At 32.3% G+C, this 16,171-nt stretch overlaps 1 protein-coding gene across 2 annotated transcripts in view; it reads left to right on the top strand.

The window, feature by feature from the left end:
* Positions 1–14,248, top strand: part of LOC138701086 (solute carrier family 22 member 3-like) — a 54,190-nt gene extending 39,942 nt beyond the window's left edge. The window contains exons 1-9 of one of the 2 annotated variants that reach the window (XM_069827657.1): positions 877–1,469; positions 4,043–4,195; positions 4,613–4,744; positions 5,927–6,157; positions 7,212–7,408; positions 8,060–9,199; positions 11,208–11,449; positions 11,959–12,134; positions 13,388–14,248. In XM_069827657.1, the coding sequence (XP_069683758.1) occupies positions 4,043–4,195; positions 4,613–4,744; positions 5,927–6,157; positions 7,212–7,408; positions 8,060–9,199; positions 11,208–11,449; positions 11,959–12,134; positions 13,388–13,612 (2,496 nt within the window). In that variant the 5' untranslated portion in view covers positions 877–1,469 and the 3' untranslated portion in view covers positions 13,613–14,248. Of the gene's footprint in view, positions 1–876; positions 1,470–4,042; positions 4,196–4,612; positions 4,745–5,926; positions 6,158–7,211; positions 7,409–8,059; positions 9,200–11,207; positions 11,450–11,958; positions 12,135–13,387 lie in introns of those variants that run through there. The other variant, XM_069827656.1, reaches the window with a different exon arrangement.
* Positions 14,249–16,171: the final 1,923 nt, after the last annotated feature.

The following is a 16,171-nucleotide window of genomic DNA, read 5'->3' as shown; positions in this document are numbered from 1 at the left end:
TTATATTTGACATTCATAATCCAGTACCCTCCGCAAACTGACCTGGAATGCACACGCTGTAAGTTAAGTGGGTATGGGGTACAAAATGGACCCTGCCAGCTGCCGAGGGTTAAAATGAAATAGGAATATATAATTTCATGAGATGGTTTCGGACTGTATTAGGAACTGGACGGAGTCCAAATGTTAAGAACTAATCAGCCGTGTTTTCAAAATTTAACTTTAGAGAATCTGTAAAATTGCCGGAAAATAATGAGACAGTACGCCACTGCACTGCTTTTATTTCACCCTCATTCATTTTCTTTATTGTGCCTATTTTAAAAGAGAATTATCAGCATGAAGCTGTGTAACGGTTAACGCAGCAGACCTCAGACCAAAAGTTAATACGTTCGAGTCCCACTATGGTAGTTTTATTAATCTCAATAGCTCAGTCAATGGCGTACTGGCCCAAAAAATATTTCACACCATTACGTGCAAGTTTGAACCCGCAGACCCTTAGTTCCCAATCTCAAATGCCGGGTAATATTTTGGCGAATCCTCGGACCTCACCTCATTTCACTACATCTCGCAAAAATATTGTAAAAAATTGCACAAAATTGTAGAAAATTACTAAATTGTAAAACTATAAAAATTTGTAAAAATTGTAATTGTAATATTGTAAAATTTTGACTTGTTCCACAGCTTAAAGCTCCATTGCTCATGTAAGATTTATGGAATAAAATAAATGAATGAATGAAAATATTTACCAAGGACCCCTCCACAGCCCCTTAAATATCTTCGTTTGGATTCTGAAACACCCAGTATGTTTGTGATGTCACCAACGAATAGCAGGGATTTTTTTTCTTTTCCAGCCTTGGAAAAGTTATGCGTTTTTATATATTTCTGTAGCAATGGAAAATGCAGCCGTCATTTAAAATGGTTCGAAATTAAAGTTACAGTAAAACATGTACTGTATGTTTTCTTTTCTTCCAACTTGAGTCGAAAAACTAAATGTAGTCTTTTCACCAACCTAGTAATATATCCTTGTGTAAGACAACGTGAACTCTTAATAGACTTCATTGAGTTTGTGACACCAACTTTAAACGTATAGTATCAAATTAGCTTACTCTTACTTGGAAATGGAAAAATAATACCCTGTGCGTTAATATAAAACAGATGTTGCTACTATATCTTTCCTCTTTACAGAATGTTTTCACAATTAGGACCATGTGTGTTGGATGTATTTAGATGTTCTTTTATCATTCCTGTACTGCTCGTCCTTAGTTATCCTGAAGTCCGACGTCATTCTACAGTTTAGGCAAGAAACTCGCAGAACGTGGATAGCTTAAGACTGGTGGAAAAAATAATCACGATAAAAAGACAAGTGAATTTATAGTGATTGCATGATATTCGTAATCTCGTACGATTAAAAGAATAACCATGAAAATTTAATTTAATGTTGTGCAATTTTCCCTAGTTTTTGATATTCCAAGGTGAGTGGTGTTATTGACTTAACATTTGTTTACTTTGATCATACAAAATTGATTCTCATTACTTAAATTATGATTAATAATATAGTTTTTTAAGTGGAACCAAGAATCTGATCCATTGAAATTAATCAATAAGTGAATAATAAGATAATTAATTGTGAAAAATAAATAATAAACCACCAATAGCTTTTTAATGCATCTGGATAAACATTTCCAAGCATTAGGGCAAATGTCTGATTGCTGAAAGGTAAAGCATTAATATTTATGCCTTTGACAAATTTAGAAGTTGCATGTCATCAAAACATACGGGATTAGTGCCATAGGAAATTCATTCTTGATTTTGTAAGGTTTACAAATGGTCGCTTCACCCTAAGTCTCAATTAATAAAAAGAAAAATAACTTGATAATATTTGGAGAGTTATATTAATTTCTACTGAAGATATTTTTGTCAGTATACTTGACAAGTTGTTTATTATTATTATTATTATTATTATCATCATCATCATCATCATCATCATCATCAATGACGGTGATTAGTGCCCAGTTGTAAAGACGCATTGTAACGTCGATCGTAGCTTGAAAGCCTACATTGTATAGGGTCTTCCAATAAGAGTGTCCTATTTTTAACATAATAGCTCCCGTGTTTATAAAGCTATAGCAGTCATATTTTTCCCATGGTTACAGTTGTTGACAATCATGGAATGTTACACCATTCCACAACGCATAGAAATCCATGTTGAATCTTTCGTACACTACATTTAACACTTGAATATAAATAATTGATTAAATGACGATCTTACTCGTGTTAATTGTGTAAGCATGTGCGGCTTACGCCGAGATCTAGTAGGCTCTGAGGATGATGTGAAGAAGCACCGAAACAGCTGTAAGCCACACATGCTTACACAATTAACACGAGTAAGATCGTCATTTAATCAATTATGCATAGATATCATTAAAATTTATTATTTCAAAAAAGTCATCTGTTCTCCAAGCATTCCGTGCGTTACATGAAGTTGCGGGTTCGATCCCGGGCCAGGTCGATGGCATTTAAGTGTGCTTAAATGCGACAGGCTCATGTCAGTAGATTTACTGGCATGTAAAAGAACTCCTGCGGGACAAAATTCCGGCACATCCGGCGACGCTGATATAACCTCTGTAGTTGCGAGCGTCGTTAAATAAAAAAAAAGACAAAGGCATTACATGAAGTGTACGGTGTGAGTAAGATACTAAGCTATGAGAAGGGATTTTTTTTTGGCCTAAATTGGAAGGTAAGGATCTCAGAAAAGTCTCGTTTCAGCAAGATGGCGCCATGTGTCATACTACTCACGAAACAGTCGACCTATTGAGGGAGAAGTTCAGAGGCTTTATCATTTCGCGTGGTGGTGATGTTAACTGACACTCGAGATCATATGATTTAACGCCACTGGATTACTTCTTATAGGGTTACGTTAAATAACGGGTTTATGCCAACAAGCCAGAAACAATGACCCAAGAAACAATATCACATGCGTTATTCGTGAAATTTAGCCTGGTTTATGTTTGTCTGTTATTGAAAATTGGATGACCCTATACGCGCAACCCAACAAAGCCACGGCGGCCATTTAACTGACGTCCTCTTCCAGACGTAATGACATTAAGTGTGCTGCAGAATAATAGTAATTAAATAAATAAACCTCTTTCGTTTATACAATTTATTTCATTTTAAAAGTGTGACATTCTTATTGGAAGATTCTTTACATGAGATATGATGATGGTCTGTTGTGAATATCGTCTTGGTTGGAAGCCCAGTGTCGTGCTGGTACATGTTACGTAATTCTCGCCATTTTTCAGTTTAATGTCAGGCGAAAGATTGAAAAACGAATATAAATTCTGTACGGAACATGAAAACTCTCGATACATTCTTCATTGAAGATAAATGACAATGCAGAGAATGTGAGTTTATTTTTATTTATTTGGTATCTTTTCATTTTAGTTTGATCTTTTATTTGACGCCTTTTTAACTATGGTACAATATTTACCAGTATAAAAGGAAAGAAATTGGCAGGTGTGTATTTGAATAGAATAATTGACAGGTTGACCACAATAAGTTTAAAGTCGTTCAAAAGTTCGAAATCGGGAATAAAATCCCCGATCTTCATAAAGTGTAAATATGGTTTTTATTTTTATCATTATTATTATTATTATTATTATTATTATTATTATTATTATTATTATTATTATTATTATTATTATTAATACTTTTTTTTTTTTTGTAAATATTGCCTTTGAAGTTTGTATGTTTGTTCATGGAAAAAATTTGAGTAAATATTTTTGAAAACATTTTATACAGAGTCAATGAGAATCACTGTAAAAAAAAAAAAGACTTCGTTCATAAACGTATGAAGATACATAATCTCGCTTTGAGTGAAATCGTAATAATCCTGCAGCCAGTAAATACATAAAAAGTGTTCTATCGGTACTAAATAAATGAACAAAATTTTAATTTATTTTCTTTTTCTCTCTCTTTTTATGTAATTGAGTACCATGCCAGTGAGTGAGGTCAAATACTTCTTTAGAGTAAATGTGCTGTTTTGTAGATGTCAGCACCAGAAGAAACAACAACAGATTCAGATCGCATAGGATACCGGCGTGTGTTACTTCTATTGCTGGTGGGATGTTACCATTCTATTGTTTCTATAAACCATACTTTGCCAACTTTCCAAGGCTACACTCCGCGTTTCTTTTGTCAGGTAATCAATTAAAATGTTCACTGATATGAAATTTAATTTTAACAGGTATAGTGGTAATAATATATTATTAAATGTTAGAAATATAGTAGGTATGAAATTTTAATCAAATTTACTTGTTGCAATTTTTTTTAGTATTCTTCTTTAATTTAAGTTTCGATTTCAACATTCCAGCTCGAAGTTCTATTTTCATCCTTTATTTATTGTTAAATAGTATTATTAAGGTATATTTTCTATACAGATAAATATCCATTTTCGCATTTTCAGGTCTTTCACACTTATACTACAGATTCAGTAATTGTTTCTTTTACGTTGACTATTGTTTTGAAATAACATAACAAATAAAAAATAGCTTTGGACATAGTGGTATTAGATAATTATCAATTACAGAAGCAGTCCGTAATCTACTGATATTTTCAGGTTGACAACATTAGTGCAACATTGGAAGGTTGCGTAAAACACCTCAACACGTCTGTTGTGCAAAGTGAACCCAGCTGCCCTCGAGGCTACCAGTTTGAATCTGAAAGAGATGATTGGACAGTTGTTACTGAGGTAAAAAGAACAATTAAAAATTGTGGACTTAGTGTCACATACTTATAAAATAATACAATATGAAATGTTCAATTTTTATATCTAAAGAACAGAAGCACATTATTTTGTTGTTTAGTAGCACAATAAGATATAAGACGTTTATGTTTTAAATTAGTTTTCTCATTACAGTATTATGTTATGTAATTAGTTTCTCTTAAAAATGTATTTATTACCTATTTAAATTTAAAACTTTACAGTCCTATTAACATGTATACTTCTAGTAATTAAATTATAGCGATGTACCGAAGTACTTCATTCTAGTAATTAATCCAAACCGTCGCACTTCAAGTTCAGTGATATGGTAATATAAAGGATGTTGAATTGCTGAAGTCAAGACAATTATTTCTACCTTAATATCATAGATATAGATGATGGTGGTAGTGGTGACGACGGTTGTGGTGTCGATAATGATGATGATGATGAGGAGGAGGAGGAGGAGGAGGAGGAGGAGGAGGAGGAAGACTTTCACAAAGAACTGAAGAGTAGGCCAACAATCATAATTGCATAAAGATGGTAGAATAATAATGTAAGAATATTCTATACAATATAATATAATATAGTAGGGTAAAGTTGCCTAATACGTTTTTTGCACTGAATGTCATAGAATTGGGTATCTTGCTAGGAAGTTCACCAATGTCTGAAAAGTAGGCGAAAGATGCACTCTTTCTTGAAAGATGTCTGGTACTATATTATTTTCTTTTAATAGCTGTTTCAGAACTTTCGTGTAGTTACTCTACTTACAACATTATAATGATGTCTTATTTATTTATTTATTTATTTATTTATTTATTTATTTATTTATTTATTTATTTATTTATTTATTTATTTATTTATTTATTTATTTATTTATTCATTCATTCATTCATTCATTCATTCATTCATTTATTTGTCTGTCTGTCTGTCTGTCTGTGTTCGTCCATCTGTACATCAGTTCGTTGGTTCGTTTATTTACTTAAAAATGTATTAAATGGGGCTGGTATCATAGAATTAAATTTTTCCAGTGTTGTTGTTTTACTTAAACAAAGGATAATAAAATGCATGCATTAAAATGTAATTAATTAAAAAATATGGCACAGTAATTGATTTATAATAGTAGATGTATTATGTGGTACTTTTTATTGAAAGTAATGTTATATTTTTCAGTGGCAGTTGGTGTGTGAGCGTCGCTTTTTACGCCCTTTGATAGCTACCATATATTTTTGTGGAGTAACAGTGGGTGCAATTGTCTGTGGCCTCCTTGCTGACAAATATGGCAGACGACCAGTGGTTCTCATATGTTTATATGTTCAAGGATTGTTGGGTATTAGTTTGTATTTTACAAATTCCCTTGAGGTTTTCATGGTTCTCCGCTTCATTCAAGGATTCTTTCTTCAGGTATGGAAATGATAGAGGTTACTGTTACTGTATTGTACTTTACTGATGTTGGCTGTGTAATATGAGTGTATTCCTTAAGTCCAGGCATAGCAATTTAACGTTTGTTTATTGCTAGGGCCTTATTTTTGGTACAATAAAATCAGCGATTTCAGTGTTAAACCTGCCACTATTTTTCGGTCGGTATTTCGTGAAATAAGTTGTCAATTAAATGTATTATGTTATGTTTAATGTATAACTTTTTATACATATTATACATCAGCATTGCCAAATATAAACTAAACATGGTTTCTACATTGTCCACATTAGATGTAGGGAACCTCACTGCCTGTAAACAATTCACTGTGGTTCTCTACTAGTTCCCCAAAACCTCTTTGCATCAGTCCGGTCAATATTATTCGACTACAGAAATTGATCTTTTTTCGATATCCATGGAGAAAATAGAGAAATTATTGGTGTTATCAAGCTATTGACAAATTGACTGAAATAAAAGTCGAAAATATGTCATTTTTAACAATACTAAATAAAATTTTGGTTCATATTTCGTGGTTTTGCGATAGGTGTTTATATATCGTGGTTATCGACATATTTCGCACAATTATCCAAATTTCACGATTTTTTTTTCTTAAATATGATATTTTATGTCTCCAAAAGGGTAAATGTAACAAAGGAAGTAATTGTGGAAAATTTCACGTGTATCGCTTTTACTAGAAAAATATGATCCCTAATAAATCTGCTTTAATTTCTTCTAAATGATTTTAATGCATTTTGTTATTTGCAAGAAAACTGAATGGGATATGTCTTAATTAATAAATTAGTATTGGAGGTAGACTATGAGTATACACACCATACTGTTGTATTATTCATATGTTCTTACATCTAAAATTTAATATTAAATAACATCTTGGAATCAATGTAGTAACAGCATGAAGCTACACGAACACGAAACCAAAAAATACTTTTTCTTTATTAATACTGTTTATCTAAATTAGTACCTTAGTTTAAATATTATGCAAATTCATTTATGTAATTGTATCTTTTATGATTTTTTTTCCAGGGTCTTCAAGGAACAACATTTGCTTTATTAATAGAGCTTTTCCCACCAAAGTTCCGTACGTTAGTTGCAGTTATAGTTGAAATGTTTTGGTCGCTAGGATTGATGTACTTAGCTGGGGCATCATATCTTGTTCCTCAGTGGCGTCCATTGGAACTAGTGTTGTCTGTGCCCACTGCAGCAACTTTGCTTTATGTATGGTAAGAAATAATCTTAAAATGTAGGCAGTATTGTTTCATCTGCATTTATTTTTTGAATAGAGCCATATCTCTTTTTTATGATGTGAAAATGTAATGGTACTGGTATCTTGCTATTCACAGCCATAATTTAAGTAACAATACACGTTGCTGAGTAACTAATGAAAATGATAGCTTATGATAATTATATATCAAAATCATGATTATTATTTTAGGTGCAGAAGTGTTTGATACATTCCAGTGCTTATTAAAGTTGCTTTAAAATAACTAATATGAGTAAATGTAGGAAGGGTGGTGGCAATAATTTCAAGAGAATCAATAATAACTTAGAAAAATCGCTTCAATATGGAATAGGATATAAGGCTTATTTAAAAATTCCAATTATAAAAACTACAAATAGTCTCTTAGCAAACAATGTAAATATAAAATTACATTAATAGAAAGTTATTCGTACCATAATTATAATTTTTAAACTAATTCTTACAATGTAATTTTTTTAACTTTTGGTTTAATCATTTATTCCAAAGCAATAAAATGTGCTTTAATTGTAAGCTAAGTAACTTTTCTTAGAGTTTAATTTTGTGCATTATGTTTACATTAATAAATTTTATTCCTTTTTATGTTAGTTACGCAATTCACTTTTTTTTTCACCAGTCTCGTACCTGAGTCACCACGATGGTTGGGATCCCATGGTAAACCAGAAGAAGCACAAAGACTGTGGAACAAAATACTGTCGGGAGAAGTGAACACAACGCAAACTGTAGATAGTGTACAAGAGAATTCATTTTCAGATGAAATATGGAATAATGAAAACAGTGTTGAACCCGGATATCACCATAGAACGAAGAAAGAGGATAGGCCTACTAATGAGCCTACAGTCGCAAGAAACGATTCTTCTAAAAGTCTTATTCAGATTGTAATCAACAATATCCTTAGTGACAGAACTGCAGACAATGAGGATCAAACAATGGATAATAGATCTGAAAAAGATAGCATGGGACTAACAAAATTAGAAGGAGAATCAGGACATCTGAATAATGCATTACATTGTCACTGTAAAGAGAATGTTAGAAATGATATTGAAGAACGAAGACATAGTTTTGAAAATAACCCAAAGAAAAAGAATAAAAATATAAATACTGGTAATGATTGTGATACAGCATGTCATACAGAGAAAGCAGGCTTTCCTAGCGTGATAATTTCTGATGTTGATGCGTCAGTGGACAGTGGTCTTTGCCTTGATAATTTAGAGGTTAGGGAAAATATGTCTTATGATACTCAGAGTTTCAAACAATCTGAGATCGATAATTCAATAAACGAAATTTGTAGAACTAGCAGTGTGAGTGAAGGACTAAATCGCTTATGGAGGGAGATTGTTCAAGAGTTGGGATATGATATGGATGACAAGGCTGAAATTGAAAAAGATGAAAAATCACTTCTAGAAGAGACATTGTGTGACAACAATAGGAGTGCGAATACATTTGGATTAGATAGTTCAAGCATGGGAAATAAAGTTAGCATGTATCAAGAGGACGAAGCAGAGGGAAATGTAGAAAGAAATAATAAAGTTATTAAAAACAAACTTTCTGATAAGAATCTAAGAAAGAAAAATGACATTGATATGGATCATGTCGATGTTATTTACAACTATGGAACAAATAGACGCACAAGTTTAAAAGGAAAATCTGACGCCACTACTAACATTTTTCAGAAAGAAATACAGAAAATTAATATCACGGTTCTTTTTCGTAATAGTGTTCTCCGTAAATTCAGTCTGATTATGGTTTTTGTATGGTAAGTGAATTCTAATTATTAATTACTAGTTCCTAATACAATTATCAGAAAGCCAAATTAAATTGACAGTAATGTTGAATACCGACGATGCCATGAAATCATTGTATTTCCTAAGGCTAATAAATATCTATCTATCTATCTATCTACCGTCATCTGGACTTACTTTGTGCCATATATCTTTTTATATAATAGCTGACTTTTCTCCATCACAAAATAAGTACCGTAGTATTTTGAAAATTCATTCAGATGGGTTGAATATTTAACAGTCATTTTAAAATGAAGAAAACCACGTAAATATTGAAATGATTTAAATATTATTTTTTATCATTGGTATAATATTACCCTTTTGTGGGATAACTTTGTGTCAACCATTAAATTAAATGGAAAACATATAGAATGTCTCTTGTAGGGGATACGTTGTGCCACACACACAGATGTATTGCAATGCATTGCTATTTTATTAGATAGTAAGGAATTTAGGAATATACAAAAATGATAATAACAGTACTTTTCCTGAGGCTGCAAAAGGGTATCTGTCGGATACAGGGGGGAGAGGCATTAATCCTTCCCATTGAAGACTTTAAGGAACCAACCTGGACAAATACCCAATGTCCCATCCCTACCTTCCCGTGGTGCAGCTGTTAGTAAGCATAATTTTACAAGCCGAACTAAAGGGAGGGGCTACTCATCAATTAGCACTGGTCAGCTTGATGAGTTAATGACCGAATTTGGTATAATTTTCCTCTATTCAATACCTAATTCCCTCTTTACCCTTTCCTATCCAGTCCTCTGACTGAACTCTTACTTTCTTCGACCCCGACGGCATTAGAGCATTCGAGGCCCAGGGGTTCATTTCCCTTTCCTTCCTCCTCTTTCTACTTTTCTGTTCCTAGTGCTGACCTGCTATGGCACAAAAATCGTCCTCCAGTGGCTTAAGGAGGGAAAGCTGGTGATCAACAAGATCTTCCAGCTAGGTCCAATGGATCCGTCGACCAACAGCAGGTGTGGTCCTCCAGACATTCTGGGGGTTGTGTGTGAATGAAGTAGCCACCAAAACGTTAAAATATGGTGTTCACTTAAATCGGCTACAACTTGCCATTTTATTGGGGTGCAAGAGGTCAAATGACTTTATTGTCAAACGCCTGGCATTAGAAAACAACAACAACTTTTCCTGAGGAAGATGATGTAGCAACATCAACAATAATAACAATAATAATAATAAATAAAACAGTTTAGAGATAATATACAAAGCTGTCACAGAGGCAAAGAGTTACCTTTCCCACAGTGATATTCGGGTTATATGTATCCCACTTTTATACTATGTTCTGGGCAGTCTGTTATGTATCTAAGGAAAAAGTATAATGCACAGAGTTACTCTGGACTTACATACCAGGAAGAATAAAAAATTTGAAAGGAGGTTGTGACAAAAAAGTACTATACCATTATAAAAGGAACTAAACAAGTGTATAGAATTTTACTTACATATAAATTATACGAACTTGATGGATATTGTAGGCCTACTTTCTGCTAACAATAGCATTGTAATTTTGAACACTTGTAGACAAGAAAATCGAAGATTGTTTACTGCTGTTATACGAGTAATGTAATGTGTCCAATATAAGTGTATACTGTCTCCTTGAAATAAGTGAGAGCTTTGCTATATAACCACTAGATGTCAATACCTGTAATTGTAAAAAAATTGAGATATGACAAGTTAACACAAAGTTTTCCCTAGGATACGAAGTATGTCCAGCTGACTGGTATCCTGTATGTATTCATTTTTAGTTTATTTTAAGCTGTTTTCATACTACAGAGCAGTATCGCTCATTTTTGTTAAGTTAAGCAAATTAAAACACACACACAGATATCCTTGCATATCATTTAGAAACGTTTCAAATGCAAATGAGGTGTAGAAGCTGCAAGAGTGAAATATCTACTTTCGTACACAGCACTCTTAAACTTTTAATTTAAATTACAAGATTTAAATTTGATTTCTTTCTTGTTTCAGGTTCACTGTTGCACTCTCTTACTACGGCATCATGTTTCACCTTCCTGGACTTAGTGGTGAAAGGCACCTTAATTTTTTTCTGGGTGCTCTGTTGGAAATGCTCTCTTTCGTCGTCTCATATGTGGTGTTGTCACGGTTTGGACGACGTCTTCCTATGGCTGCGTATACTCTTATAAGTGGTATCACATGTTTAGGAGTTGCTGCAGTTAGTGTTGTTCCTGAAGAGGACGTTAGTTGGATTGGTGAGAGAGTCTCTGCTACAACAGATAACCACATAAATTTAATATCATTGTCAAGTTTAACTTTATTATGCTGTATGTGCATGAATAACAAAAAAAAATCCTGTATAGTAATTTATCTTAATGATTTTTATTATATCTTATTTAATTGTGATCTACAGTAAATAATAAAATTATGACATCAGTTAAAATATAGATCACTATAGAAATTGAACTCAGTGATATTGTACAATAAAGCCTTTATATCTGGAAAATAATCCTGTCGCAGCTGATACAACAAGAAATTTGTGCATGCTATATTTAAGGAAATTTTTGTTTCAATTTTCTTATTTTAATATCATTACAAAAAAATTAATTACTCTTGACAGTAATATTTTTTAAATATTCGTTATTCACAAGAATTAAACTAGTGTGAATTATATATTTAAAATATTTACGCAAGAATAGAGTAATAATCTTGATTATATGCTGAATGTTTGTTGATAAATATATATATTTTTTTTATTTTATAGGTAAAATTCAAACCACTTTAGCACTCATTGGTAAATCATCTGCTATAAGTGGTTTTTGCACCATGTTCTTATATGCATCAGAATTGTTTCCTACAGTTCTAAGAGGTGCTGCAATGGGCCATTGCGGATTATGGGCGCGAATAGGAAGTCTCATTGCTCCACAACTACTATTCTTGGTAAGCTTTGATTCATTTATGACTTTCATTAGATTCTGTACCAGCTTATCAGATGCCTCTCACAAATGAATAATAATTATTGCATTTGTCCTTGCCGTTGATCATCAGATAAGCGAAAACATCGCAGTGTCAATAACAATAACGATTTGCCCACAGATTTCTCTGTCTGGAAAGCAGTGTTAGATAATAACAAAATTAGGTATACCTTAATAAAACCTGGTCAACACGATACTTTTAACCAAAAATTCCAATTATAAATGTCAGTCTTCATAAGAGTCTCTATCATGGAAAACTAATGCAGCAGCCATTTGGCAAATGGTGTTTTTGAAGATTTACACTGAAACTATACACAGTATAAGCACAGTGCAAAGTTGGTTACTTACCATGATACAAATCTGCCTTAAATTTTATAACGAACACATCACAGAGAAGATAATACATTATTCACACATATCTCTGTGTCTGAATGGTAGTGTTAAATAATAACAGAATTACACGGAAATATTTGTCAGTCTTGATGACTATGTTAAATAATAACAGAATTACTGGTAACCCAACAACCAAACCACCCAGCACTACGATTATCAACAAAAAATCTAAAATACCGATAAAGAAGCTTATAGAATTGCTAATAATAAAATATATTTGCTTACATATACATGTTGATTACACATTTGTATCACTAATGATTTGTTGAATTTGTTAAGTGAACAACTTTTTAACTTTCTTGTGTTAAAATTGAAACTTTTACCTTAATAAACCAAAAACTTCTTTAAGCATAAATACTATTTGGTTAAATGAACGGAACTTTTTTATTTTTACGTCTTTTTTTAATACTTAATTGCTACTAGTAAAATTCATTAATACCGGTACTTATATGTTGAATAATAATTTAGATAATTTTTTGGCTTTATTGATTTTATTTCTTATTTCTTACTTTACTGATTTAATTTATTTTGAATTTGAGGTTGAAATAGTAAAGTTTATTTCATTAATAACTACACCAGTATGTTGAATACCGGTAATAATTTAGATTATTTTTGGCTTTATTAGTCTGATTTTTTAGTTCTTGTTTTACTAGTTTAGTTTCTTTTTAATTTAAGATAAAAGTTTCAATATAAACACAGGAAAGTTAAAAAGTTCTTTACATAAGAAAATTGAAGAAATGACTAGGTATACATTTTCAGTCGAAATACAAGTTACGGAGTGAACATAATCTAGTCAATGTTAACTAATTTCGTTTTCTTTTGCAGGGTGAATACACTCTTCCAGCTCTCCCACTTATTATAATTGGTGTGTTGGGTGTACTGGCTGGGATTTCTGTATTTGCTCTACCGGAGACATTAGGCCAACAGTTACCAGATACAGTGGAAGAAGCTGAAATGCTTGACAGGCAGAAAGAAAAAACTGAAACAGGACTCGAAGGATCAGGCAACATACAGATGTTTTGGTTTGAAGATCAACTAAGTGAAATATAAACTTTTATAAATATACACCTTGATTACATACTTTTAACACTTGTATCACTGAAGATTTGTGTAATTTGTTATATAAACAGCTTCCATAAATTTCTTTGATACCAATATCACAATAACAAAAGTAGATAATAAATAAACATTCAGAATTTTAAAGGAAACCCACAACCAGAGTGATAAACATACATAACACATCTAAAAATCCTGTCCACACCTGTGGAGTAATGGTTAGCACGTCTGGCCGCGAAACCAGGTGGCCTGGGTTCGATTCCCAGTTGGGGAAAGTTACTTGGTTGAGGTTTTTTCCGGGGTTTTCCCTCAACCCAATATGAGCAAATGCTGGGTAACTTTTGGTGCTGGAACCCAGATTCATTTCACCGGCATTATCACCTTCATCTCATTCAGACGCTAAATAACCTTAGATGTTGATACAACGTCGTAAAATAACCTACTAAAATAAAAATAAAATAAAAAAATCTAAACATCCCACACAAGAGAAACATGCAGCATACGTCATTGGTACACAGATTAATCAACATACCAATAAACCGAAAATGCTGCAATGAAGAAATACATGGCACAAGAGAATGGATTACAACCCCAAATAATAGATAACATCATAAAAAAAACAAAATATAATCACAAGAAACAAAGAAACACAACACAAGCACAAGAAGCAAGAACATAAAAAATACATCACACTAACATACGAAAACAAAACAACACAAAATTGCATCTTCATTGTTGTTGTTGTTGTTTAGTCAACTGTCCGAAGACAGGTCTGAAACCTCACAAGACACAACCTATAAGGCAACTAGGCCAGGGGATAATAGAGAAGGGTGGCCAGTTCCTTTCCACCTCCATTGCATACATCGCCAATTAGCTACATATTACACTAATCAAACTTCAGATGCATACAAATAATAATTGTTCTTTCTCTGACACATATCGTCAAGTGAGATGTACTGCCTGATAATAGATGTACATATCAGCCAGAACCTCAATCAGAGCCAGCATCTTCATTCAGGAAATTAAAATATAATATTGCATACAGAACACAAAAAACACTACAAAAACATCTCAACACACAAACAAGACAAACAAATAAATGCAACCTAATAGGAGTTTTCAAATTAACGTGCAATAATTGTAACGACTTCTACATCGGAAAACTGGGAAATCTTTTCTAACACGATACAAGGAATACATCACAGTCATAACCAAATCACACAATACTTCCACGTATGCAGAACTCATCACTAACACCAACTACAGTAACATAGAAACAGACATGAAAATCCTACATATGAAACCGAAAAATCAGAAACTAAACACACTAGGTACTAGAACAATTCGAAATATACAGACATACAAAGACCACATGCACAATACATCCTCAACATACAAAGAATTTCAGAATGCATACCCTATTTGACACAACACTACCGATCATAAACACACCTATACCAAGGCACCAACAAGAAAAAACCGGAAACAAGCACAGGATCTCACTAAAAAACTGAAGATGGCGTATATTAAGCCGAAACTAGTCATTAACTAGGTGAAATATTACAATTGTTTCAATTAACACAGGAAAGTTGTTTATGTAACAGATTTAACAAATTTTTATAAATTTTTGTTTAGTAGTGCGTAACTTTTATAAATACAATTGTAAAACTAGTACAATTTTTGTATTAATATACATTCATGTAACATTTTAAATAATGACATATATAAGCATATTATTTGTAAAATATTTTCAGTCATTTTTATGTTATTATAATGGTACAGGAGAAATCATCCAATTCTAAGTGTACCAGTACCAGTACCTAATTGAAGATGTGTTGTTATATGTCCATAAAGATATGGATTATACCTATTTTGGGGTTTTAAGAAGTGTCCCACCGGAAATGGGAAAGAAAATGGTCAAAATCCCTTTTTTGAGGACATTTATTAGAAGTAAATTTTTATACGGGATATCTTTTACTTTCTTTAATAAATGAGGAATGTGTAAATGACATGATGTATTTCTTCTATGTTGCTTTGATTATATTGTTTTCATAGCAGAACACAATTTGATTTAATTACTGGTAACATGCATTCTTTATTTACAATTTAAAAGTCGAAAATCTATTAAGGTGAGATCAGAGATCAGAGAATGAAAGATCTCTGAAAACTGGAGTAAAATCCTATCCATTTATTTATGAGAGCAAAATCCGTACAGAACTGTCTGTAATCTATACTAAAGAGGAATTCCGAAAAATGTTTTGTGCTTTGTGTCTAATGGACATCATTATAGATAGAGGTGTCATTCAGAATGGAGAGGGTCAGGCTGGGGCAATTGTCCTCCGCCTGTGTTTGAGATTTAAAAAAATTATAATTGAGCAATACTGTAAAATAAAAATAATGGGAACTCAACTTTTAATGCAATATTAAAATATCTCATTACTATAAATTCTTAAGAAATAAAAGATGACATTGATCACTTTGATCATTCGAACTAAGGTGTTAACCTTTGCTACATTAGTGATTGTTACATATTGTAAATAAAAGTACATTTTT

The sequence above is a fragment of the Periplaneta americana genome, chromosome 6, assembly GCF_040183065.1.
Source record: "Periplaneta americana isolate PAMFEO1 chromosome 6, P.americana_PAMFEO1_priV1, whole genome shotgun sequence".
Classification (NCBI taxonomy): domain Eukaryota; kingdom Metazoa; phylum Arthropoda; class Insecta; order Blattodea; family Blattidae; genus Periplaneta; species Periplaneta americana.
This window is presented reverse-complemented; position numbering and strand designations above follow the sequence as displayed.